This window comes from Odontesthes bonariensis, chromosome 6, assembly GCF_027942865.1.
Source record: "Odontesthes bonariensis isolate fOdoBon6 chromosome 6, fOdoBon6.hap1, whole genome shotgun sequence".
Lineage (NCBI taxonomy): Eukaryota > Metazoa > Chordata > Actinopteri > Atheriniformes > Atherinopsidae > Odontesthes > Odontesthes bonariensis.
In genome coordinates this window covers 16537969-16565440 of record NC_134511.1, presented here as the reverse complement: position 1 = coordinate 16565440, position 27472 = coordinate 16537969, and the positions used below count along the sequence as shown (strand labels likewise).

The 27472-nt window shown below is 40.8% G+C and overlaps 2 protein-coding genes and 1 pseudogene across 2 annotated transcripts; 1 reads left to right on the top strand and 2 right to left on the bottom strand.

The window, feature by feature from the left end:
- Positions 1-26: 26 nt before the first annotated feature.
- LOC142382869 (sperm flagellar protein 2-like) lies at positions 27-1943 on the bottom strand. The gene is made up of 7 exons (XM_075468997.1): positions 1880-1943; positions 1695-1773; positions 1545-1604; positions 1098-1461; positions 701-839; positions 251-323; positions 27-140 (listed from the first exon to the last, which is right to left on the bottom strand). Exons 4-7 carry the CDS (start codon positions 1174-1176, stop codon positions 27-29), a joined length of 405 nt encoding a protein of 134 aa, XP_075325112.1. The 5' UTR covers positions 1177-1461; positions 1545-1604; positions 1695-1773; positions 1880-1943.
- On the bottom strand, positions 1300-13881 carry LOC142382732 (sperm flagellar protein 2-like; annotated as a pseudogene).
- A 2563-nt stretch (positions 13882-16444) lies between these two features.
- LOC142382731 (excitatory amino acid transporter 3-like) lies at positions 16445-22664 on the top strand. Its single transcript, XM_075468852.1, has 13 exons — positions 16445-16568; positions 18019-18159; positions 18324-18416; positions 18549-18657; positions 18854-18896; positions 18979-19056; positions 19149-19330; positions 19518-19625; positions 20558-20680; positions 20774-20968; positions 21113-21247; positions 22123-22230; positions 22592-22664. The coding sequence occupies exons 1-13, from the start codon at positions 16445-16447 to the stop codon at positions 22662-22664; spliced, it is 1512 nt and encodes a 503-aa protein (XP_075324967.1).
- Positions 22665-27472: the final 4808 nt, after the last annotated feature.

The following is a 27472-nucleotide window of genomic DNA, read 5'->3' as shown; positions in this document are numbered from 1 at the left end:
TATAGCTGATGGTGGAGAGATTCTAGCTAAGTGATCGTTGGAGTGGACTGTAAAGGTTTCTCTAAAGCGGGTGGATGGGGAGGAGGAGCCGGGCTTGCCACAAACAGACAGTCTCCATTCAGATAAAAGTCTGAGCCTTCCTGGAGTAACGTAATGGACAATGTTGTACAATTGTTACATTGTGGAATTTAACAATTAATGTTTAAATACTTAGGTAGATATTCAAATATGAAGGAAAGCTACTACAAACCAACACCAGCTCATACTGCAGCTTACTGCCAGCCTCTATGTGGTGGCGAACCACTTCTGTCAACTGGTCAATACTAGAGAGGAAGAGAGAGACATACGTCATGCATATTTTCCATGCTCAATGTATGACAAAAATATCATTTCAACTTCTAGGTTTAAGCATTTTAGAAATAATCCACTTTAAATCCTAGTTTTTCCACATTAGTATGCATTTTACAATTATAGAGTGACTTCAGCAACACTTTCGGTTTGTAGATCAATTTGTTTAAATCAGAGCGTAAACATAGTGCAACTCCAATGTATTCTGGAGTCATTAATTCTCCTCCTTCACACATATGGCATTATCCAAGAAAAAGGTAATAAAATAAAGAAATGTTTTTCTTTCAAAATTACACTAATGAAAAGCACCCTTTCTGTTATGCAGTGCCTTGCTATGCTTCCTATATCGTACCACTTCATTTCTGCTAGATAGCGTGCTTGTAACCACTTGTCCATGTTGTTGAAGGTCTCTTGTGCCCTCCTTTGCAGGGAGTGCACCATCATCAGACCGTGACCTTTCACCTGTTCAATGCGCACTTTTGCCACATTCTCTAGAGAACACACAAACGGAGAAACACAAAGATAGTAACACATACCACATGCACACAGAACAGCCTGCACTGTTTGTGCATAATGCAACTACCTACCTGCACACATGTGAAAACTGACATACCCGCAGGTATACATCTTATATTAATCAAAACTACAAAGCATTTTAATAACGTAACAATGTGTTAAAAGGACCGTTGAATGTAATATGTGAATATAAGTGTGCACGTGTGTGTGTGTATACGCGGGTGCTGGCATACCCTCATGATTCAGTGCAGCTGCAAACTCTTTATTTATTTTCTCTCCTCTCTCCTGATCAGGAGTCCTCTCTGAGTTCATCTGAGTCTTCTCTGAGTCATCAGCTGGTGCTGGGGGAGAACAAAATGGTGAGAGATGATAAGGATACAGAAGGTCAACTGAAAAATAAAGTGCACATTGGATCACAATTCCTCAGATTTCTTATCAGTTGACAAAGGGTTTGCCTTTCTGTTTTTTCGATGGCTGCTTTTCGTTTTTGGCTTTCTTTGCACTTGTAGGGGCATTCTCCGTCTTCTTCTTCTCCTCCTTCTCCTGTAATCCTTCATTCTGCTCTTTTGTTTGCCTCTGCTGGGCCTCTGCTGACACCTAAACAAATGCATAGCATATATAAGTCAAGATAAAACAAACATGTAGTATATACTATTCATATCACCTCCATAGATTATTACCAATTGGCTGATAGCTTTAACTGCCTCCTCGTAGTCAGAGATGAGTTTCTTATCTATAAGCTAAAGCAAACCGGGAAAAGGGTCACAATCTACTGACATTTCTGAGTATCTTAGTGAATATCTTAATTTGTTTGAGGCAGGTATTCTGACCTTCTCAGGTTCTGACTCATCCTGCTCGGCCTTCTTGGAGGCTGCTTCTGAGGAGTCGGGACGTCTGTGGAGGGGAGTGCTGTAGAAAAAGAAAGATAACTATTTAGTGTTTACATGTAGTTCTGCTGCAAAGTATTTGGGTTAACACAAACAGAGGGCAGACAACATTGTGGGCAATTGCTTACAATTTTATTTTCTTGCCCTCTTGATTATTCATCGGACTTCGCTCACTTGTGCCCTCAGTGTTTCTACGAATAAAACACGATAAATATTTTCATATGAACATCCATTATACCTAACCCGTTTTTTCATTTACTTCATTGCATTAATTAGTTTGGTTAATAATGATTGAGTATGTCTCATGCCTCTCATCCTGATCTTTAATTCCAGGGCTTTCCAACAGGCGAATATAGGAACATTTGGGGAGTGTTTCAAGTGGCACCCGTCTGTGCATGCTCCAATAATAGACCCTCAGGGTACGGAGTGTTTGCTGGAAACGGCTCAGCTCTACCTGGACGACAAAATCAATCCAATTTGATAGTTTTATCAAAAGCTAAGTCACGGTGAGGGAAGCAGGAAAGCATTGTGGGTTAAAATAAAAAAAGAGATGGCCAATAGAAATTCTTCAATCAACTGTAATTCACCTGCATTAGTACAGAATGGTGGTTGATGAGGATAGTAGTGTGGTCCTCCAACCAGCCCTCACACATGAGAGCGGTCCTCTCCTGCTCATCTTTCTCTTTACGCTTGTCAGTAATGTCCCACAAAGGTTCACGCAATTCCTGTGTAAATATCAGAACCGCACGCAAACACTCGAGAATGTCATCTTTAAGTATGCTTTTGTGTGATCACTTTAATAATGTTAGTTTTGCATAACAGTGTGAGGCAAAGTCTCACATCCAGTCTCAGGTGTAGCTCTGCTTTGGTATCCTCATCTTCTCTCATGTCATCAGGTATGTTATTGAAGTCCTTCTGCCATTTAGAAACTAACTCCTGCTTCAAATCTGGGCGTTGCAAAAAATGCTTATATCTCTCTCTGTGGAACCAGAAAATGAGTTGATGCACTTTTGCATTAATAAATATCACGTCTCAAATAAAATGTTTCATTAACATATATTTTCCCACTAATTGTGTACACTTGAGTTTCATCCTATTGCATCTTAAAATGAGAACAGGCAACCTGTTGCTGATACTGAATTCTCAGGCAGATAATAAATACTCAGTAGTTTCAATTTCATGTTATTCTGTAACCATAAACAATTAGAACAAAGTCTAGAGTAATAAATATAAGAATAATCAACATGTTGACATTGTATCAAATTGTATCAAATTGCATCCATTAACGGGTCATAAGTGTGTTGCTGTATTTAGATGTGAAACCTGAAACCAAATTATGTTTGTTCTACCTGATGCTGAAAAGCTGACGATCAATAAGAGTGCGTTGTGACCGCAGCTGCTGCATAACCTTTTTGACATCATTCACATAAGAATCACACGCAGTGTCCCAGTATGAGCACAGGTACTCTGCTATCTCCTAAAGATAGACAAAGAGGGAAAGTCATGAGCAAATGGGTCGCAGGGAGGAAGAGAAGGAATATATAACAGACAGAGGACAGTGTGACACATTTCTCCAAAGTCTTATTTCACATCTCCTTCTTTGCATGCCAATAATTGGTAATAAACTATGACAGGTAATGCAGGCAGTAGAGTACATGCCTACCAGCTAAATGAAAGCCATGTAGAAGGCCACCTTCCAGTAACCCAAGTGAGTGGATTTGAATTTTGTTTTTACTTAAAAAAATTCAAAAATTAGGAGTATTCCCAACCCTAAAAAAACAAAACATAAAAGTTTTATCCTACCAGAGGAAGGGGTAGGTCTACGTAGACCTGATTGGATGAACCCCCGCCACAGGAGGGTGACTCAGAAAGGTTCTTGGGGGCTCCTTTAGAGTCCTCATTAGACAATGAGGAAGGTGACACATCCCCAGGGAATCCTATTGATAAGGCATAAAAGTATATGATCTTTAGAATAAGAAGTTGCTTGACAGGGTTAGGCTTAGCCGAGGGCAGAGGGAGGGGAAGGACATGCAACAAAGTTCCCAGAATTGTATTGTGTATTGGATTTGGAAAGTAACCACTCACTTTGGACTTCTTCTTTCTTAAGGCAGGAGAGAGACTCTGTGGGGTCAACTTCTTGTTCACTAAGAGCTGGACGCTGGTCTTCACAAGGATTTGGGGTTGGAGAAGTGTCCGGAGCATTTATATTGTCTAGAACTACATCTTCAACAAGTGAACTGGCACGAGCTGATGAAGGAATATGTTGTAATATTGTGAATTTGGTATTGCTGTAAGGTATATATTGTAAGGTACAATAGAATCAAATGGATTGTTTCACAGTTATATGGAAGCCTGGACAAACTGCTTCTGAGAGTGACAATGCAAGAATCTTACTTTTCTGTTTTTTCTGCATAGCAAGTTGCAAGATAGACTCCACTTTGCCGTAAAGCTCACCCTCATCTACGTCTGCATCGAGGCGGACCAAAATGTTTTGCTTTTCACCAAACCATTTCTCCAATGCTGGCCAGGTATCCTGAAAAGCTGTGATCCTTAGGTAGAAATGTTGATGAAAAAAAGGATGCTGGTTATGATCATGCGGCAGAGGCAATGTGCTGCTCTAAGTTTGCCACCTGGTTCCTCTTTATTACCTGTGTGGAATCTGTGCCTGATACAAGATCTTGTCTTTGGGGTGGAAGGTTGCGGCAGCAGTATCTGTATCTGAACAAGATTTGGGAGCAAGACAACCTCATTAGCACAAAATTCATATCTAACTTATAATACACCTGTACACAGAGTAAACAGTGCACATATATACACAACATTAAGGTCCAATCAGTGTGACATACCCAAATAGCTGTATGCACGTCTGACCACACACTCATTGGGGATATCCAGCAGGAGAACTAAGTCCAGCACAGGTGCAGGGGTTGGTGGAGGTCCAGGTGAATCAGGATCAGCAGCAAGGTTTGATCTGTTGTTTGCAACCTCATTGCCTTCATCTGCAGACCCACCCAGGGCTTTCTCTAACAGGTGGGCGAGGTTAACGTCGTATGGAAAGCCATCCAGGATCCAGCCTGACTGAGCTGGAAGCTGACTAGTAAGGACACAGCAACTATTCAAGTGTCTTGAGGTGGTTATTTATCCACATTATATGTTGAAATAAGATTTTACCATTTAGGTTTTTTTCTATGAAAGACATGACATTAAGACAACAGTATTAAACACATGGACTGCAATGCCAGTTATATTCTCACCCGATTGCTTCTACAACAATGTCCACTAACAGCTCATTTGGGATGGCGTTACCTTTCCTCATCTCTTTTTCTGCAACCGCTCCACGCATTGCATGAGACGGCTGAATGAGGGACACATGGTGAAAACTGACGCGTTTAGTTTCAGATACAAGAAAAACATATAATTCCTATTTAGAATTTCAAATCATTCCATTTTCCCAGTCTATTATGTTGTCTGCTAAAAAAAAAGGGAGATCTCTTTAGAATGGCTAGTGCTGAATATATTTTACACAACGAGTATGTAAATACTAAACAGAAGAAGTGGCTCACACATACACTATGAGAAAAAAAAGAAAGAAAAAAATACACTTACTTTTGCATTAAAGTTTCTACTTTCACCTTTAATATTTTTATCTGAAAAAAAAAAAGAAATTTAAGCTGCACATACCAAATCAATACGGACCTCTCAAAAACACTTTTTATTACAAGCAAATAACACACAATTTAAACAATAACGCACAATTTAAATACAAAACAGCCCAGAATAGAGTAGGACCGTGAGGCTTCAAAAACCCACCAGATTTCACTGATGTTGGTGATTTAAGGGGATGATCATTGTCCGTCTCTCCCTGCTGCTCTGTAACCTGTTGATTCTTTATAAAAAGGGTTGTTTAAAGCTGTGAAGCATGTAAGACATCTCTTTTGTCTTTTTGGTAAAAAGGAGATGCATGTTAATGAATTTTAGACCAAAACATGAGACTAGTATAGTTGTTATGGTTTTGAGAAATACTTCTGAAGCAAAATCATGAGCTTTGATCAAATGAAAAATGATACTTTTGAAGTTACAGCACCGTACCTCGCTTGCATCACTTTCATTCTTGTAAGCCTGCAGAGTTTCTGTAATCAGTGTGTCAGCCGATATGACATGGATGCCAAGTGCTGGAGCAAAATAAAAAAAAAAAAAAAAGGAACACACATAATCAGCTTCCACTTTTAATACAAAATTTTAGTTAGGTAATCATCATGTGGTGCAAAACGGTGTTTCTGTGTGTGCTTGCATTTTTGCACAGACTGCATACCTTTGGCAATCTTGGCCAGGCAGGTGGTCTTGCCTGTGCAAAGCTTTCCTAGGATGCAGGCCTTAAGGGCAAAGTTAGAAAATAAAAGGGCAAGACGGTTCGAGGACTGGAGGGTGAACAATTTTCTTCAGTCGTTGGATAACGTGTGCAAGAATGTCGTTGGCAGTTAGGGGTAATTTAGTCTCCTCTGCTTCCTCTGGCCACGCCCACTCACCAACCAAACTCTGAAACATAACAAAAAACAGAGAAAATGTTTAGCTCTGGGTTTTTATTCAAACACCAAACTTTTTCAGTGTAAAAAGAACACAGCTAGATTGGCTATGTGTACAGCTTTTTTTTCCTAAAATATTATATATATTTTGACAAATATATGCTACATGCATGTGTAGTTAAACGCACATATTTGATTGATCATACATAAATTTTATAAATTTAAATTTCACATAAACTAGATTTGAAATGACTGTACTCGTGTTTCAAACTCACAGTGTACTCATCATATTCCAGGTTGTTGAGTATCTCCTGCTTTTTAAGCTCTGCGGGGTCTAGTGAAGAGGGCAATTCAAGCTGATGGCTTTTTGTGGGCTCATAGAGAGGCAGACCTCTGAACAGCAATTCCTTCCACTCTCTCATTAGGTTCCCTGGAATCAGACTGGTCATGACAACATAAAAGACTACAGCAGGCAAAACTGGACCCAAAATTGCAAGTAAAATTAAATCCCACATCTGAAACTAGTTCGATCTTTTTGATCAACTTAATCAAAAACGTACCAAGTACCTTATAATGTACTGTTTGTGTACTCTTTAATGCTATGTGCATGCATTCATTTATTCATGACAGAAAATGACTGAAATGAACAGAAATGCTTTTGTCGGCCTTGTTTAAAAGAGCTGATACAGTGCACATGTAAAAAAACTGACAGAATATACATACTATAAATTGCGCAGGGTTGCATACTGAATTTGCAAATTTATTGTATTAGATCATGAGAATTGCTAGATAATAGATACGTTGAGCATATACAGACATTGGGAGGATTTGAACTTTCAGCACCTCAATGCTATGCTTCACATTCCGAAGTCCCAAAACAAGAACTATTTACTAAACTTACAACACATTCCAAACACTAACAAAAAAAAGGCATTTTTTAATAACACATTCCTCCACATTCGTTAACGGTCTGAAAAATAGGTCAGTTCTGATTTAAGCCCACATACCACTTTTATGTTTTTGGTATTTCTTCACGAGAGACATAAAACAGAAAAAGTGGATCAAACATGTTACGTACTTCCCAGTGAGCTGACGATATTCTCCAACCTTGGTTGCCAGGTCCACTATTTGTCCCACTATGTCCTTGCAGCTCTCAAAGTGCTTCTTGTGTCTGCTAAGAGCTCGTTCTGCAGCAATCCTGTCACAGAATTCAAGCTCCTTTCTGATCTCTTCTGCACGGGCCAACTTAGCCTGCTGAGCCAGAACCTTCACCAAGCCCAGTTAAGAGAGATGGAATGAGTGGAGAAAGCATAGGTTAAATGTTCATGCCATTTGCCTTGTAAGTGATTAAGGAAGGTAAACTGCTCAGTAAGATTATTTTTTATATTTTCTTAACACGTTTAATGTCATGGTTTCTAGCTCACTTCCTGTGACACTAATCATTCTCACCTGTCCTCTCCCCTTCTTATACATGTCTACAGCTCTTGCCTGTTGCCAGATTGTGCCAACTTCTTGAAAGTTCACGCGCCAGCTTTAACCTCTGTTTTGTTATCTAGTATTACCGGACCCTGGACCTGTATTTGACCCCGATCTCTGCCTCAACCCCTGATCGGCTCTGTAAGTTTTTTGACCTGTCTGCCCTGTCTTGACCTTTTTTCTGCCTCCTGGATTTTGCCTTTGGATTATACCTTTTGGATTGTATGTTTGGATATTTCTGGAACCTTTGGCTCTGACCTTGGACCGGACCTGGATTTGATTCTTGCTTGCTCCCTGAGCTTGTTAATGAATCAGTTTTTTTCCTCTTCGAATTTGGACTCTTGTGCCTTCTGAATCAATCTGTGTTTGGATAAAGGAACTTCGGCTCCCCAGAACTAGGACCCCCCTCACCTGCACCAATAAACCCTTTTGAACTCCCCTCCTCTGTCAGTTATCTCTGAACCCTATTACCACTCAATCGTTACATTTAAAGATAATCAAGAAAAAATGTAGGAGTGTGACGTGTATGTGTGTTTACTTGTATTTCCAACATTATGGAGCAAAAATTCTGACTGCACACTTACCGAAATACGGAGGGCAAAACGTGACTATAAAGCTAAGCTTGAAGAGGAGTTGGGGAAAAATAATTTAGGATCTGCATGGAATAGTATGAAGACTATAGCTGGGACTAAAGAAACAAGGGACTCTAAAGTTGTATTGGATGGTTTTAACTGCGATAAACTGCTTGCACAAGAACTTAATTCATTTTACCTGAGGTTTGACTCACCAATATTTAACAACACCATCTCAGAGTTGAAACATCACCTTACTGACAGTGTTCCCTCGCCTTTCAATGTACATGCTTTGACTAATGCTTTCAAACACACTAACCCGAAGAAGAGTCCTGGGTCAGATAATATAGGAGGCAGACTGCTCATGTCATGTGCTGAGCAGCTTGCACCAATATTCTATCATATTTTTAACCTCTCTCCCAGTCAACAGAGAGTCCCCTAAATCTGGAAACACTCTACCATTGTCCCTGTGGCTAAACACAATCACCCTAAGGTCCTGAATGATTTTAGACCAGTTGTCCTGACCTCTTTGGTGATGAAGTGTTTTGAAAGACTCATGAAAAGGTGTATTTTATTTGCCACAGAGAGATTCCTGGACCCTTTATAGTTTGCCTATAGGACCCAACGTGGGGTAGAGGATGCCACTGCCACTTTACTGCACATGTTATTTAAACATCTTGAGGGCAGCAACACACATGCGAAGATTTTATTTGTAGACTTCTCGTCTGCTTTTAATACAATACTACCACACATTTTAGTTGATAAGTTGGTAAGAAATGTTAAGTTGGATAATGGTTTAGTGGGGTGGATTCTGGACTTTTTAACTAATAGAACCCAGCAGGTGAAGGTAAAGGGGGTACTTTCTAACAAAATGACATCCTCCACAGGATCACCCCAGGGATGCGTTTTGTCTCCTCTGCTATACATTCTGTATACTGATGACTGCCGAAGCCAGTTTACAAACAGACACGTCCTGAAATTTGCAGATGATTCAATCATTCTTAGCCTTCTCCATGGAAACGAAATAGATCATGGGCCCATTTTAGATGATTTTATGGCCTGGTGCGACAGTTCGCACCTTCACCTGAATGTCACAAAAACTAAAGACATGGTCATTGACTTCAGGCGCAACCCCCTCCCTGCCCTGACCACTACTATCAAGGGGCAGGCTGTAGGAGTGGTAGACTCTTACAAGTACCTCCGTAGTTGGATTGACAACAAACTGAATTTTAACATCAACACAGAACACATTTGTAAAAAAGCCAACAACATCTGTTTTGTCTACCCAAGCTAGCCAAATTCAATGGGGACAAGATCATGATGACGCTTTTTTATAGGTCCTACATTGAGTCAGTCTTATCTTTTTCTACATCCTGTTGGTTCAACAACCTCAGCGTGAAAGCCAAAACCTCCCTTGCCAAAATTGTGAAGGTCAGTGGCAAAATTATAGGTGCCCAGCAAAGCAGTCTCACTGACCTGTAAAAGAAAGCCACCCTGAGGAAGGCTGAGTCTATTTTATCAGTCAGTGCCCACCCCCTCCACTCTGATTTTCAGCTACTTCCATCTGGCTCACGCTTTAGATTCCCCTCTGTAAAAACCAACAGATTTAGGTATTCATTCAAAATTGTATTAATTGCTTTTAAATGTATGAATGGGTTGACACCACCCTTCTTATCTGAGCTTCGGCAGCTACACAACCCTGCCAGGGCACTTCGGTCCGCAAACCAGATGCTCCTGGTGGTGCCTAGATCTAGGCTCTCAACTCGAGGGGACCGAGCTTTCGCAGTCGTGGCTCTGTCTCTGTGGAATGGCCTACCTTCCCACGTTAGGGCTGCTCAGTCGGTGGAACATTTTAAAAAGCATCTGAAAACCCATTTGTACTCTTTGGCATTCCCTACCAGTTGATTCTTGGCTCTCTCTCCTTCTCTCTATCTCCCTTCTCTCTATTTTCTTTTTAATGTTGTATGTTTTTATTCCCTGTGTTGTTTTTTATTGTTGTTTTGTTTTATTTGCTTTTACTTCTGTTCAGCACGTTGGTCAACTGTGGTTGTTTTAAATGTGCTTTATAAATAAATTTGACTTGACTTGACTTGACTTGATTCATTTGTCCCCAGTGCCATCTCCCTTTTAAATTCACATCCTCATTGATCACTTGACCTGATCCCTGGTGTTGTCTATGGCATTTTATGGTGTGATGATGTTTCTTATTTTATTTATTTATTTATAATGTTTTTATCTTATTGTATACCATATTTAAGGTCCTTTTAACCTTTTACTGACCAATTGCTCTTTATGTTTGTCCTGTGTTATCTGTTGTTGTTCTCTGTGCTTATGTTGTCTTGCTGCACATTCAATTGCCCCTTTTGGGGACAGTAAAGTGGAAAGTTTAAGTTGAACTTGTACTCATTGGGACTTCCTGTGAATACTGGGGGCATTTTTTATTTTATTTTCCCCAATGAGTACAGAAGGATTTTTGAGGGTCAGACTTTGAATTAATTTATGGTTAGGATGAGGGAAAGTTATAGTCATTTCTAGAGTTGTATACTCTGGAATCTGCTTAATAGACACAACAGATACAGTCTTACTTGACTCTTTCCTTTAGAGTCCTCATTCTCTTTTCGTAACAACCTACTCTATGTTGAGACTACAAACTACCAAAACCAATTCTTTCCTTACTATCCCTATGACATCACTCATACTGTAGCTTAGAAAGCCTTAAACAAAGTTGCAACAGCCAGGATTCTTCTTTATTTATCTTATCTCACCGTCTCGCTGTACAGAGCTTCCTGGAAGTCCTTTTCTCTTCGCCGCTGGTACTGCTGCTCCTTGAACAGCTGATTCGCCAGGATCACCTGCTTCTGCTTACGCATCTGCATAAGCTGAGCTACCAAACGCTGCTCCTGCTTAGTCTGACGTGTCAGGCGCTTCACCAATTGCTGCTCTCGTTGTACCTCCTAAAGCAGAAGAAGCACAAAAGTTAACTGATGAGTTCAAATGAAAAGCGAAACATAAAACAGGATATATGAGCTTTATTTTAAACATTAAACACATTTTAAACTAAAAGATCTTAAAATAATAAAATATTCTTATGAAGTAGAAACAGACAACCACACAATGTATCAATTTTCACTCTCCCTTTGTAGGTATTTGTTCCTGTCAGGATGAGAGAAATTGTTAAAGTTTGACCTGTTCAGCTTCACGAGCCTTGAACTGCTCCACCAGGAATCTGTCTAGTCTTTTTAATCTCTGCTCACTGGTATTGGCATCATCCTTCAGCCTCTGTCGGATTTCCTGTAAATACTTGGTATTGGACTGTAACATCAGCTTAGTCCCACCTTCAGAGACTTTACAGTCCTGTTTGCTGCCACCAAGGGTAAAATCTAATGGGAGGGCCTGACCACTAGAACAGAAAAGGTTGACATATGAAATTGTTATACAAAGGTGAATATATAATATAATACAAACATTTAAAAGGCAGAGCACCACATAAATACTATACTATTTTAGTGAATGGTTCCTTTTAACTCGCCAATCTTCCTGATTGCCTCAAACTGGGCAATTTCATTCTGAACTATCTGCATGAATGAAATGGACAGAACAAAGAAAACAGTAACACCAGAAAGATACCGTGTTAGTGGGGGAGAGTGGGGTAAGTTGAGCAAATTTTAACTGATGTGGTCCTAAAGATTAGTAAAAATAAGACAAATGTAAGTTCGTAAGTTGATCCAGATCAGTGGGAAAGTTGAACCGTTCCGGGGGAAACTTTCCATCCATCCATCCATCCATCCATCCATTATCTTCCGCTGGTCCGGGGATCGGGTCGCGGGGGCAGCAGCTTGAGCAAAGAGAGCCAGACGTCCCTGTCCCCGGCCACTTCCTCCAGCTCTTCTGGGGGGACCCCGAGGCGTTCCAAGGCCAGCCGAGAAACATAGTCTCTCCAACGTGTCCTGGGTCTCCCCCGGGGCCTCCTCCCAGTGGGACGGGCCCGGAACACCTCACCGGGGAGGCGTCCAGGAGGCAGTCTCACCAGATGCCCGAGCCACCTCATCTGACTCCTCTCGATGCGGAGGAGCAGCGGTTCTACTCCGAGTCCCTCCCGGATGGCCGAGCTTCTCACCCTATCTCTAAGGGAGAGCCCAGACACCCTGCGGAGGAAACTCATTTCGGCCGCTTGTATTTGCGATCTCGTTCTTTCGGTCACTACCCACAGCTCGTGACCATAGGTGAGGGTAGGAACATAGATTGACCGGTAAATCGAGAGCTTCGCCTTCTGGCTCAGCTCCTTCTTCACCACGACGGGCCGGTGCAGAGCCCGCATCACTGCAGACGCCGCACCGATCCGTCTGTCGATCTCTTGTTCCATTCGTCCCTTACTCGTGAACAAGACCCCGAGATACTTGAACTCCTCCACTTGGGGAAGGATCTCATTCCCGACCCGGAGAGAGCATTCCACCCTTTTCCGGCTGAGGACCATGGTCTCGGATTTGGAGGTGCTGATTCTCATCCCAGCCGCTTTACACTCGGCTGCAAACCGCTCCAGTGAGAGCTGAAGGTCACGGCCCGACGACGCCAACAGAACCAAATCGTCCGCAAAAAGCAGAGACCCGATTCTGAGGTCGCCAATCCGGAACCCCTCAACGCCCTGGCTGCGCCTAGAAATTCTGTCCATAAAATTTATGAACAGAATCGGTGACAAAGGGCAGCCCTGACGGAGTCCAACCCTCACAGGAAACATGTCCGACTTACTGCCGGCAATGCGGACCAAACTCTGACACCGGTCACACAGAGACCGAACAGCTCATATCAAGGAGTCCGGCACTCCATACTCCCGGAGCACCCCCCACAAGAGTCCCCGAGGGACACGGTCGAACGCCTTCTCCAAGTCCACAAAACACATGTAGACCGGTTGGGCGAACTCCCATGCACCCTCCAGGATCCTGCGGAGGGTACAGAGCTGGTCCACTGTTCCACGGCCAGGACGAAAACCACACTGCACCTCCTGAATCCGAGATTCGATTATCCGGCGGATCCTCCTCTCCAGTACCCCCGAATAGACCTTACCAGGGAGGCTGAGGAGTGTGATTCCCCTATAGTTGGAACACACCCTCTGGTCCCATTTTTTAAAGAGGAAACTTTACATATTGAATCTAAATCAAGCTCATGAGAAATTTTGAAAACAACTTGTTTCTTTCAAAAATGTCTTTCCTCAAAGATGACTTAACATGAAACCCAACTAAAAGATTACACCAAAGTTGTAATCTTCCCTAAAACACAAAGATTGTTGAATAAAGCTAAATAAATACCAAAGTAAAACGAACAAGTGTCACTGAAATTAATCAGCATTTTGGTCTAAAACTAAATCCAAAACAGCTGCCTAAATTAACTTTAGTATTATGTAGCTCATGCGATGCGAAATCTCACCTTTTTTCACTTGGAAAAAAATTACGGATGCTTCCTAAATTAATGGTCAGACTACAATCAAAGTGCATGGTTGCTAAGATACAAAGGATTGGCCAAATAACCCACTGGCTCATCTTACCCCACTCTCCCCTCAGCCATAAATTGAGTTACATCTATTTACTAATGAATAATCACTACATTATCTTTATTTTGGTCATACCTGTGCTTGGCGTTCGTTGTACTCCTGCTGCGGCTGCTTTTCTCTCTGTATCTTCAACTGGCACCATGAGATTCATCTGTGACCTGTGTGTCAGCAATGACTGATGTACATGCTTCTAAACCAAAGCTACTCTCTTGTACAGAAATCGCAGACTTCATAATGTGAATCATTAAATCACTGAAGCAAGTGTTAAATTCCACTACAGATGTACCCATTTCTGATGCCAACCCCTGTAAATTTCCTGTTCCACAGTCCACAATGACAAAGTAAGATTCATGTTGGATAACCAGGCTACATGAACCCTCAAGATTAAAGATGGGGTAGGGAATCTTTTTCTGGAACATTTTTTTTTACATATTGCTTGAAATACTCTTCACACCCCCATTGCAACCAATTAATTAAAAGTTTTGACACAAATATGAAAAGTTTTAGTGGCCTCTAGAACCTACAATCTAGGAAAAACAGTATCCAATCATTGTGAATGGACCGTTCTTAAATACAATCAATCATTGTGAACGGACCGTTCACAATGATTGGATACTGATGCCGTCTATCAAACTGCAATCTGCTCCTCCTTCCCCCTGTGCGCGTACCCTGCTCCGTGAACGAATTACGTGTCCAGAAGCTTGGCAGGAAGCTAAACTAGAGCCAGCTTGGCTACCACCTAGCATTATTAAACATATAGTTATCATATACTAAATACTAAATACGGCAACGATCCCTTTAAGGATGCACATTCCATTTCTCAACAAATACGTCTGTAACTTTTCACTAAATTCCTCCTCCAGATTCAAATTAAATTTACCATAAGTTGTACACCCAATTAATACTTTCCATTTTTTACCAAAAAATCTGCTGCTCCACCAACTTGCAAAACTCTGGCTTTGTGCCTCTCTGAGGTCTTTCTGTAGCAATATATTCTGCCAACTTCTGACCTTCCACATCAACTCCATCAACATCCGATGATTTCCAAGTACAAATTGGAGAAATTTGGTTTTTTTCCACTTCTAGGATGGCAACATCAATGCAGAAAATTTCATATGCTGCTTTCAAGAACACACCTCAAGAAATTCTGCACACATTACAATAAGAGATGGCGGAGCAAAAAGAAGATGCAATTCCGACATGTCGCCATCAAAGAATGTGTTGAGATCTTTCAAACCACAAATGATGACCCCATACATCTGAAGACGTGTAGTGGCGATTGTTTGTCAAATTAAACATCCTACAAGTTAAAACAAGCCACCGCTGAACTGGGGTTGGGTTTTGTACGCAGGCAAAAAAGAAGTCTAATGTCCAATACCTGAAGATGGCGTTTTGACGATTTATTTTCCAGCTGGCAAGCAAATAATACAGTTACAACTTCCCTTTGTCTTCTGCTGCCTCTCCTGCTCTGGTAAAAAAAACAAAAAACATAGGCCCCACCCCAATCCATCCTGGTCCTATACCAGTCCCTAATATTTATATGGAATGGACCCACAGTTCTTCTGCCTAATTTAAAACAAAGAAACAAAAAACAAAAAAATATTAACCTACAAATAAATTCTGTAAGTAATCCCCCAAAATATAAAGTAACCCAAGAATATAAAACAAAATTCAAAGTAAAGAAAGATAAGGAATAAATAGCTCCAACAGACGGGTTTCTTGGAAGAATGGGACAAATAATAGGCTACCTGAAAGGCTCCATCTCTTGTTATCTGATGTCAGAACATCCTTCAAGTTTTATGATAAGGAATAGTAATATTGAAAGAAGTGGTTGTGGTTTAATCTAAACATTATCGAATATACGTCAAAACATGAAATTTCTTATAATTCACATTTAATGCTTAATTTTATATGACTGAATTTGCCTTTTTCGCCTTTTTGGTGAGTTTGTGCAAATACCTGTGTTGCTATAGAAACAAAAACAACGTTTTAACTTTTTCAGAGGCTCATCATTGGGATTAAAATAAGTGATTTGTCATAATGGGCATACATCATCTATGTTCTCTTATTGGACGCACAACAACATTCTCATTGCACATAATTATTTTACTATTCATTTACTGTACAACATAATACATTTTCAACTGTAAGCCAAGCTTATATACAGTCAAAATTGCAAGTTGAATAAACCAGTCATCAAAACATGAAGAAAAGTCTTCCCTGGCAAGTGACTTGTTATTTGGTCTTAAGTTGACAGCCACATGCAGACTAATTAAAATACATTTTAAAACGTGTATAATAATACAGGAAAAGGATTAAGTCCAGTTTGCTTTCAGATCAATTTGTTTATTCGAATCAAAACAGTTCGAAATGTATATTGGTTTGAAAACGTGTGGTTGTGATCCAGCGCAGTGTTGATCGTGTGAACCCTGGTAAGAAATCTGTCCAAAATAATCTGATTAATTGACTAAAAATGTCGTTTAAAGGCAGCCTGTTAAAACAAACGACTGTTAATGGGGTATTGTGAGAAATGTGTTAATATTATCTCGTTAATGTCGCCTTGTTTGCATCGCAGACATGGAGAATAACAGAGAGACTCCCATCTCCGGCACCTCGGAGTGCGCAGCCATTGGTGGCCGGTGCTGGGCCAGAGTAATGCGGAACAAGCTTCAGGTTTTCAGCCTGTTAGCTGTCATCCTGGGTAAGTGATAACTAGTATACCTATTTGTGGTTGACCTATGATGCCAGCTTATAATAACGACACCAACAGTTCCTTCACTTTTAATAAAAACTTTCACTTTCAGTACTAGCTGTTGCCTGGCAACCTGATTCGGAAAATTCAATTCAATTCAAATCAAAAATACTTTATTTATCCCAGAGGGAAATTAAATGTTGATGTAACTCAATCAAATCAAGGAGTTATTATAGATGCTGATGGCTGTGGGCAGGAAAGATTTCCTGTAGCGGTCCGTTTTGCATCCAAACTGAAGAAGCCTTTGACTGAAGAGACTCTGTTTTAACAGTCTCAACTTTCGCGACCCGTTCTTTTTTGTGCCCTGAAAGTTTCCTTATTTGAAGGGTCATTAGGTTATTAGAAACTATGCCTCAATCATTCGCTCAAACACTAATGTCCTAACGGTGGCACAAAGAGTTGAACCAGAGCCTTGTGGCTGGAAATGTAAATATAAAAGTCACTACCAACTAGATTTATTTATTTATTTATTTGTTTATTTGGTCATTCATTATTATTATTAGTTAGTAGTAGTATTTTTACTAGAATTGGGTTTATTATTGTTGTTGTTGATATACAATCATTGTAAATATTTATGTTTTTTTTTGAGCTACTTGACTACTTTGAATTTCTCCCATTGGGGAATGAATAAAGTATTTTTCTATTTCTGTTTAACTGAGCCAAATAGTAAGAGCTTCCCATTGGTGCCATAGTGATTGATATGTTTCATCTGTCAACTTTTTAATCCTAACCGATGCAGTGAGAAGCTTCCCATGCCTTGAACAACCTTGTTGTGACACATTCTGTGGGAGGGCTGCGACTGTACATCACATAACATTTGGAGAAATCAGATGAAGAAAATCACCTGTAGATCTCATGTTACTGTTTAAAAGTGAAAGTAAGATCCTTTCCTCAGGCACAATGCCAAGAGGTATTGGGTCTGAACTATGTAGCCTGAGAAAAAGGCTTAACTATGTTTGGGAGAATGAAGACAAAGACTCTGGAGCACTAGATAAAAAGGATAAAAGGCCTGATGAGAATCATTTTCAGATTTTAGACCTTGGGATGTGCTGGAGAAGACTTTCCACCGAAGTCCGACTCTCCCATCATCACTACCATGTTCTTGGTACAAAATGAATGCATTTCTGGACAGAAATAATGTTGTGATGTTATATAGGCTTATTGATTTGTGCCTTAATCAAAGCTAAAGAGGGCCAATCGAAATATATCATGTCAGCTTTCTTTTTCTGACCGAGCAGGGTATTTTCCATTTATTTGAGTATAATTATTGCTGTCGCCTGTGTTTGACAAGTGTGGCAGTGGGTTTTATAGGTGGTTTTGCCTGTGAAATGAATTTGTTTTTGTACATAACATGCCCCTTTCTCGATTTTAACCCAGTTATTGTTGTTTTCTGTCACAGGTATAGCCCTCGGCCTAGTTCTCAAGATCTCTGTGGATTTGTCTGATATCGAGCAAATCTACATCGCCTTTCCAGGAGAGCTACTCATGCAGATGCTTCAGATGATTAGCATTCCTTTGATCGTGACAAGTGTGATATCAGGTAACCTGTATGTGTATTTATCAGTACTTTTCTGTATCATGAAGTACTACGTGTTATAACCTGCTCCACAATACTTGATGCTGATAATGCGGACCACATTTAGGACCTGACACTCAGGTGAACGTTAGCAGACTTTAGCTCATGTTGTGGTTTTATTTTATCAGGTGTCAGCAGTCTCAGTGTTAAAGCCTCCAGGAAAATTGCAGCACGTACAATTCTGTACATCGCCTCATCTAACCTTATGGCTGTGGTTTTAGGTGAGACAGTTATCTTTGTTTTATCTTAAAACTTGTCACTGACCAGCAGTAAATCTCAACACAATATTAAAACAGCTGCAGCATGAATTCAGTTGTTGCTTCTTACATTTGGCCTCGCATTGTGTGTTGTAGGACTGGGATTGGCGCTGATAATCAAGCCAGGATCTGCTAATAGCGAAAATGCTGATGAACCAGGACAGGAGTCCTTTTTCACTGCGGATTCCTTGATGGATCTTGTGAGGTGAGAAGAAAATGTTCGTTTTGGGGCAGATTAAAATCATTTCTGATCATTTTGAGTCCGGACCGTCTTTGCTTTTGTTAAGTGGTAATAAGGTACTTTGTTTGTTAGACCACAAGGTCATCGTCCGGCATGTTTTGTGACTTGTGTCAACATTAACAAGCTGAGTTTTAGCATGACTTTCCTTTACTGCACATAGGAACATGGCTCCTAAAAGCCTTTTTGTGGCTTGCTACCAACAGGTATGTTTTTGATTCAGGTCTAATGGTCATTTTCAGACTTTCCATACTATGTTTGTGAAGTAAACACTTGTTTCTCTCATAGTACAAGACTGAGAGAGTGTATTTTCCAAGAAAGGAGGATGACCAATTTACTAATCTGACATCAGTAAATCTCACATCGGTAAATAAGTTTGTTACTATTTCTGTGTAAAGTTTATAATCTGGGTACATAGTGTTTCTTTCAGTCGCTCATTGTTTGTGGTCTTGTTACAGGACGATCTAGATGTGCGACTGGTGGGCTCTTATATTCCAGGGACCAACATGCTGGGGTTGATCGTTTGGGCGTTTATTATGGGCATCTTGTTTGTAATGATAGGTGAAAAAGCCAAATCCACTGTGAAGCTGTGTGTCGCCATCAACGAGGCCACAAAAGTGGTGGTGACCTGGATCCTGGGGTAAAATGACACTTTCTGTCTACATCTGAAGATCTCGAGTGTTAAAATAGTGTTTTCAACCGTTTTGTGAAATGTTTGTGATAATACTGAAATGTGAAAAAAAACTCATTCCTATAATCAGATCTGACTTCTTACATTTGGAGCAGACAGCAGATAGTTTGAATTCCTGTTTTGGTTTTCGTTTCAGCTACCTGCCAGTTGGAGTCCTGTTCATGATTGTAAGCCATGTAATTGAGGTTCACGACTGGGAATCCATCTTGATGCTTGGCAAGTTTTCTGCCGTGGTCCTTCTTGGGTATGTTCGCATTTACTATTTTAGCACTGTTGCCAAAATGACCGCTGGTCCTCCTGTAGCAGCATTCATCAACATCAGCAGTAGTTTCAACCTGTTCAGAGGAACTTAATGTGCGATTCTCACGAATTAGAGGCCACAAATCTGACAGAAAATATGTCGGCGTTAGTCACTGACTGATTCTTTGATTTTACATCTCTAAAAACTAGAAAAATCAGAACATTCTTTTTCTGACTTTCAATTTCTAGATAAACGAATGAACACAGCCTGACTGATAATGTCAGGTTTTTCACTTCTGTTGTGGGAGCAACAACACATGAAACAGAACTTCAGTATGTCTAACCAGATGATATTAGTGTTTTCACAAAGCACTGCTTGCCTGAAAAACAGAATTCACTTAGTGAATTGGATTATTTTATGAATAATTATGATTACAATGAATTGAATTCCAATTGGCTTGAATTTGACTTGATTATTTAAGTGCCTTGAGATGACATTTGTTGTATTTGGCGCTATATAAATAAAAATGAATTGAATTCAACTTAGTGCACTTTGGTCATCCTTCAGAAATACTACGTAATCTTGAAAAGCCTTTTAGAGCAATAAAAAGTGTGTTCTGTGAGACCGGTGCCTTTAAAGCAAGACCGTGTAGACACATGGGCCTAAATGATTCCTCTTTTAAAAAGTTTAAAAAGTTAATGTAGTCATTAAAACCCTGAACTTGTTTTCTTCATTGCTGTACTAACACCCTGCCACGGGCTACTTTTAATGCATCGTTACGGAGGCTTCTTTAAAAACATGCTTCTTCCGTTCAGGGATAAAGCAGAACACTTCAAAGGGGAGATCTTGAAGTCTTGTGGTCTTTCTTTAAGCCACCCAGTGAGGAACTCCGTGTACATATCCAGTGTTGATTGTTTGTTGATTGTTCTTTTCAGAGAAACATGTCATGCACTTATCGTTCTACCACTGATATACTCCCTGTGTGTGAGACGAAACCCCTATTCTGTCATCGGGGGGGTTTCTCCTGCGTTACTGACTGCATTGCTCATCTCGTCGAGGTAAGATGGCATCGCGGAGTCGCTCGCGCGTGTTCATGAGCACGGCTTATTGTCAGAGAAAAACTGCATTCACCTTTTTCTTGTCTGTCAAAGCTCTGCCACGCTGCCACAAACATTACAGTGTTGTGAGAACAGACTGAAGGTCGACAGGAGAATCACCCGTTTCATGCTGCCCATCGCGACCAACATCAGCATGAATGGAACTGCCCTTTATGAAGTGGTCGCAGCTGTTTTCATTGCACAACTAAACTACGTCAAACTTTCGGTCAGCCAGATGATTACACTCTGGTGAGTCGCTTCCTCTTCTTTAGCAAATCAAAGTGTTTCTGTGATGTAGTCATGTGATGGGGCTATTAAGTAGAAATGGAATATACAGTTTCATAATAAGGTCCTGAAATGACAGTTGACAGAGTGTGTGTGTGTGATTTGCAGCTTGACGGCAGCCATCTCCAGCATAGGAGCAGCAGGGATCCCGGCAACTGGAGCTGTGACCACTCTCTTTGTGTTGAGTGCGGTCGGTCTGCCAGCAAAGGATGCGTCTCTTCTGGTGGTCGTGGAGTGGATCCTGTAAGTTTAACCCTTTATTCATGGCCTGATATGGCAAAAAAAAAAAAAAAAACTCTTACAAATAAGTTGATGCATGCTTTTGATCGGCTCCTGCCTATTTATGTGTTTAAGTTTATGTGTAAATAGCAAACATAAATGTAAATACAGTATATCAGACCGAAACAGAGTTTGTACAATTTTAATGAGCTTTAAAGTGAATATCTGGTCTGAGCTCCTTTATTCTCCAACTGAGCCTGAACCCTCTCAGACAAGCTTTCTGTCACTTCTTTAAGGAGTCTTCAGGAGTAGTTCTCCAGGCTTCTTGAAGGACATCCCAAAGCTCATCTGTCTGGGGTGGATTCATCCCTCCATCAGACCTGCTGCCACTGATTTTCAGTCCACTTCTTGTGTCATTTGGCACAGCTCAGCCTTTTCTCCCGGTTTCCCTTCATTAAGAACGGCTTCCTGACAGCCACCCTTCCATGGACACCATTTCACAATTCTGGTGCCAAAATACTTTTCTCGGTCCAACTGTGTTATCTTTGGTATTTTTGATAGATACAACTAAATAAATGGGATGGAGTGACCGGCTGCTGGTAACAAAGTGCCTAAAGATACAATTCAAAATTGGTTCTTTGCTAAATTGTCTGTGTGTGGACACAACACTGGTTCATGCCTTTAGTTCGGGGCCTTTTGTATGCTTGAACGATGGCCCAGAAGACCGTATTTCCATGACTATTTGATGTAAAAAAAAAGAACGAGTCCTATTTTAGCAAGGCAGCCGTCATGTTGTGGATGTTTTAATTTAGCAGTGCATAAAACAGGTGCTGAAGAGTTGGGCGAGACAAAGTCCCAGTTCATGGTATTACACACGTTGTTTGTTTTGTGTTCCTCAGAGACCGCAGCAACACTGTGATTAATGTCCTGGGAGACTGCTTTGGAGCCTCACTCATCCACCATCTGTCAGGAGAGGAACTGGACGATCAGGGAGTGGAGACGGCGAGGTAAAGCCTCAGATCCCATCTGAGGAAAGTTGTTTAAGACCCTCTGGAAGGTTTTTCAGATATAATTTTGTGTGACTTGATAGTTTTGTTTTCACACGTGCATGTTTCAGGCTTCCAGGGTCTCGTTCATCCTCGGTTACTTTGATTGAGGTGACGCCTTACAATACTGAACAATGTTTGTGGTGTAAGTCGCAAACAGTCAAACTTTTGCATGCGATAGCAGATGCACCGTCTAATCAAATCGCTGGAGTAATTGCGTCTGATGATTGTGGCCACGGCTCCAACCATCAGGCGCATCGTGTACGTGGGAATCCAGCCTGATAGCGTTCACATTTAGCCTGATCTGCGTGTTATGCTGCAGACTGATTGGAGCCACAGTGCCCCCAATGTCCCCTCAACAAGACACAATTAACCGAGCCAGACGACCCAGTTGAGAACACAGTTGCTTTGTGTGACATAAATTGTTTGTATCGAACCATTAATGACGACCTTGTGCTTTTTTTCTGACAAGGATCCGGGAAAGTGACGCGGCTTGTTGCCTCGATCAAATCAATATCCACACCATCAGCCTGGACTCTGAGAATGACTGCTTCTACACTCCTCCAGAAAGCGCGTCACTACCGATGCACAGTGGCAGGTCAAAAGCTGTCACGTTTGGAATCTGCTCAGTTAAACAGTAACTCGTTTAATAAATGAGCCACTTGAAAGCAGCATTGCTTGTGTGTGTGTGTGTGTGTGTGTGTGTGTGTGTGTGTGTGTGTGTGTTTTTCATCTTGTTTTTTAATCTTCCAATGGTTTGATTTCTTGCCGTGTAAAGAATGTAATAGATCAGTTTTAGGGACCTGAGTAGCTTCCCTGGGAAAGTTTTCTCCAGAGTGTTGGAGAGGACCCTCCGGCTGACTGTCGAACCTTGGATTCAGGTGATTGATCCTGTTTGTGATTTGCATGACCAGGATCTTGAAGCGCAGTTGTGGAGAGGAGGGCATCTGGTTTGGGAACCTCACCTGTAACCTGTGGTGTGTGTCTGTCATTTATTTATATTTGTAAAGACATTATGAGTAAAATCTCCAGTAACGCTTTAATAGATCAGTTTATTCAACTGAATCCACAACGAATACATTTTATCAGCCCTGTTGACACAATTGAAATGTGCTGTGTATATATTATTTGAATGAATGATTTAGATGTGGTTGTGTTGAGGGAAATGTTCCTGCTCAATCTGAAGTCATGCAGCAGGTGTAATTACGTGTATTTTAAGATGTGTTACAGGTGTTTCAACTCTTTCTCCCTCATCTCATGCCAGCTCTTGCCTGTCTTCAGTAACTCAGGAACATACCCCCAAAATAAAAGAGACACAAGAGACTCTGGTACTTTGTGTCTCTGTACAAACACCACCTGAGTTCCACCTTTGGTTTCATTGTCATAACTACGTTGGCCACTAGATGGAACTGTTGCTCGAAAATGAACCACATTGATTGTCCGCAGCCATAAGAGGTCATTAGAGAACATGCTAAGTATGGCTTGTTTAAAGCTGCTTGAACAAGTGTTTTCATTATTTTGCTAATATGACACTCTGAGGGACATATGCTGTCGCTTTTTTTCCGGCCAATTTCAGTCGTTTTATTTTCTCCGAGCAGGATGTGGCAGGTGATCATACAGCTTCATGTCAAAAGAGGCAAACTCTTTTGACATGACACCCCCTTCTTCCTGTGTGCTGATAGTACACCACTGTGCTACTCATTTATTATTCCACTGTGTGGCTGTGCCCAGAAAAGCTGTTGTACTCAATTTTTATCCCAATTTTTTTTCAAAACAGCTTGTCAATGAAAATAAGCCCTTCGTGTTATATGTTAACACTGACATGTAAGATACATATAAGGTACTGCCATATTTAGTCGACCCCATGAGGAGCATCACATTTAGTGTTTTTTCCCAGAAGGCAAAGACTTGGTTAGGCCTTCTTTGCCACCAACTAGCAGTGTGTTGGGTCTAAAAGTTAACCCAGCTGGAACACAGTTCACTCAAAACAACCCCAGTGATCAACAAAACACAGTGCACAAGATTGTATTTTTACTTGCAAGGGGAGCCGGATGGAGTGACAGAACTTACTCCTTCACCTGTGATCAAAACGACTCCATCCGACTTTCCCCGTGTATTTCTTTTTATTAAACAGCTTAGTTACAATCAGCATACGTAAAACAATCTTGTGAGCAAGATGCAACAAATGTTTCACTGGGACATCTAGTTCCTCACGTGTTGAGTGGTTGTACATTCTCCTACATAGGAAGACCAGAGCACCCTGTTTCTCACAGTTCCCTTTAATTACTTTGTATCACACTAAGCAAAGTCTACACATTACATGTCTGTCTATAAAATATTGTTTACTCAAAATGAAAATGTATATACATTTTTCCAACACAGTGGTTGCCTTCGCTATGTGGGTTCTAATTTCTTGATATTTACTCTCGTTCTGCCAAGCAGAAGATGACACCTGACAATATGCAAATACTCGTGGCCCAGTTTGGGGATAAAGAAGAGAGTATATGGTATTGTGATATTTTACAATATTTTTCTTTCACGCCAATGAAAGATAAGTGGGTGTACTCCATATTCTCATGTATACCTGGTACTACACCACTGAATGCAAGTACAAGTACATAGTGACCGCTATTAACAGATTTCGAACACCTACCAATTTGTCAAGAGATGGCTCGCCCAAAGATTGTGCTCAAGAGCAAACTGTTTCTTCGATGGAGAAATCTGAAATAAGCCCCACACGGTAGAACAGGATCTGAAGATAATTTCTGGTGTGAAGGTGAATGCATGCATATAGCCGCAATCAGACAGAAATGACACGTACTTGACCTGCAAACATGGTTGGTTTGGATTTATTTGTAATTGTTGAAGATAAACAGACTGTGCTAGGCTACTTGAGAGATTCAAACAGGAATGAGGCTCTACAGTTTATCTTAAATTTTTATTTATTTTACTGCTTAAGCACCGGTTTGAAAACAGGGTCTATTTGATCAAAACAATACACACAACTAGTACAAGAACACACTCAATTAGGCAAGGCAAGTTTATTTGTAGAGCACAATTGGTACACAAGGCAATTCAAAGTGCTTTACAGCTACATAAAATCACAAAAAGGCAAACAAAATCATTCCAAAAAACATAAAAAAATAATCATTAATTGTTGTCTTATGTACAGCTAAATAGAACTGTTTTCAGCCTGGGTTTAAACTGTCAGAGTTGAGGCCTGTCTCACATCTTCTGGAAGACTGTTGGTTCATATGGCTTTAACATGTCAGAGATGTACTTTGGCACTAGACCATGAAGAGACTTGTACACAAGCAGAGCTGTTTTAAAGTCTATTCTCTGAGCAACAGGAAGCCGGTGTAGAGACCTGAGCACTGGATGTACAGCAGCGTTCTGGATGTACTGCAGCTGTCTTACAGCCCGTTTAGAGCCCAGTGAGCAGGCCGTTACAGTAGTCTAACCTGCTGGAGACAAATTAGTAGAACACCTCACATTTTTACAAAATGAAACACTTCAGTCAAAATTCTACATATTCTCTTTTATAAAGACCTCTATTCTGTTATGATATTAATCATACAGGATCCATATGATGTTATTCTCATTAAATGGGTTAAACACTGCGGTTCTAAGGCTAAAACACAAAGATAAATTCCCAAAACACCACAGCAGAATATTTTCCATTTCTCTCTATATACCTCGTCACACCACAGCACTTCAGAGTGAAATCACAGCCCTTTTACAGACAGCCGTTCCACTTCCTATTCGCCCCATTATAAAAAATTTGACTGCAGTTCATTTGATTTTCTCCGGGGGCGCTGGCGAGCGATTGCAGAATGACCATTTTCCATTGGGCTGGCGCTAATAACTCAAAAAATCTCCCCGCTAGCGGCTGAAACCTGGAAATACTATTGTGATTTCTGACAGAGGGATGTGAATTTATATCGAAAGTACAATAACCTGGGAGTTATAGCTTTCTGTTTTCTTACAGGTCTGGCATTTGCGAGTCAGTATCCGCTAGCATCTAGCTAACGAAATCTGAAGAACGCACGGCTGATTACGACCGGCTGCTTTACGGCACACATCCACCGTGCCAGAGTGCTAACCTGGTGCCGCTAACAACAACCAAAGCCAAACCATTGGCTAGTCAGAGAGTATGTAAAAGGGCTGTGCTGAAATCTGTAACTATTTGAGCTAACCCCTCTCTGCTAGCTCAGCGCTAGGACTGACCACGCCGTAAAGTGATGCCAAATGCGTGACGTCACTCGGAATGCAATACTGACAATAAATGTGTATTTTAAACAAATCTAGTGAGTCTAAAAAAATCAAACCAAGTGCCGTTTGAAAGGATAATTTATCCTGCCTTTAGGAAAATTAAAATGAAACAATATGAAAAATTATATCCAAAGCAATGGCTGGATCTAAGGTGGATTTCATAGTACCACCATAGAGTTCGGCGTGCATTGCACTGCTTCGTTGGCGCCCCTAGAGTGCAGTACCACCCGGAAATAGCCGCCAGTTTTCCCTCTCCTCATAATAGAGACTCTCTGGCCAGAGTGCTAACCTGGTGCCGCTAACAACAACCGAAGCTAAACCAGAGGCTAGTCAGAGAGTATGTAAAAGGGCTGTGCTGAAATCTGTAACTATTTGAGCTAACACCAGAGAGTGCTAACACCTCTCTGCTAGCTCAGCGCTAGGACTGACCATGCCGTAAAGTGATGCCATTGGCGTGACGTCACTCGGGATGCAATACTGACAATAAATGTGTATTTTAAACAAATCTAGTGAGTCTAAAAAAATCAAACCAAGTGCCGTTTGAAAGGATCATTTATCTTGCCTTTAGGAAAATTAAAATGAAAAAATATAAAAAATTCTATCAAAAGCAATGGCTGCATCTAAGGTGGATTTCATAGTACCACCATAGAGTTCGGCGTGCTCTGCACTGCTTCGTTGGCGCCCCTAGAGTGCAGTATTACCCGGAAATAGCCGCCAGTTTTCCCTCTCCTCATAATAGAGACTCTCTTGTGAATTTTTTCCCATAGCTTTTAGACTGAAAGAATAATTACACTATTTTCTTAAAGTTCAAACGTTGTGTAGTTTTACTGTCCAACAGGATATAAAATATTAAAATGAGCTCCAACTAAATGGATATGAAATTACAAGGCTTTTTCAGCGTTATTTCAACGTGAGGGCGCAATTCTATTTG

Bases quoted from the DNA above. Each gene is read 5' to 3' on its own strand.
- LOC142382869 (XM_075468997.1), bottom strand. From the start codon at position 1,176: ATGAACTCAGAGAGGACTCCTGATCAGGAGAGAGGAGAGAAAATAAAT. The intron at 324-700 runs GTACGATATAGG...CTTCCTCTCTAG, and splicing joins TATCTAGCAGAAATGAAGTG to TATTGACCAGTTGACAGAAG. The intron at 141-250 runs GTTTGTAGTAGC...ACGTTACTCCAG, and splicing joins TGCAGTATGAGCTGGTGTTG to GAAGGCTCAGACTTTTATCT.
- LOC142382731 (XM_075468852.1), top strand. From the start codon at position 16,445: ATGGAGAATAACAGAGAGACTCCCATCTCCGGCACCTCGGAGTGCGCA. The intron at 20,681-20,773 runs GTAAGATGGCAT...TGTCTGTCAAAG, and splicing joins GCATTGCTCATCTCGTCGAG to CTCTGCCACGCTGCCACAAA. The intron at 21,248-22,122 runs GTAAGTTTAACC...TGTGTTCCTCAG, and splicing joins GTGGTCGTGGAGTGGATCCT to AGACCGCAGCAACACTGTGA.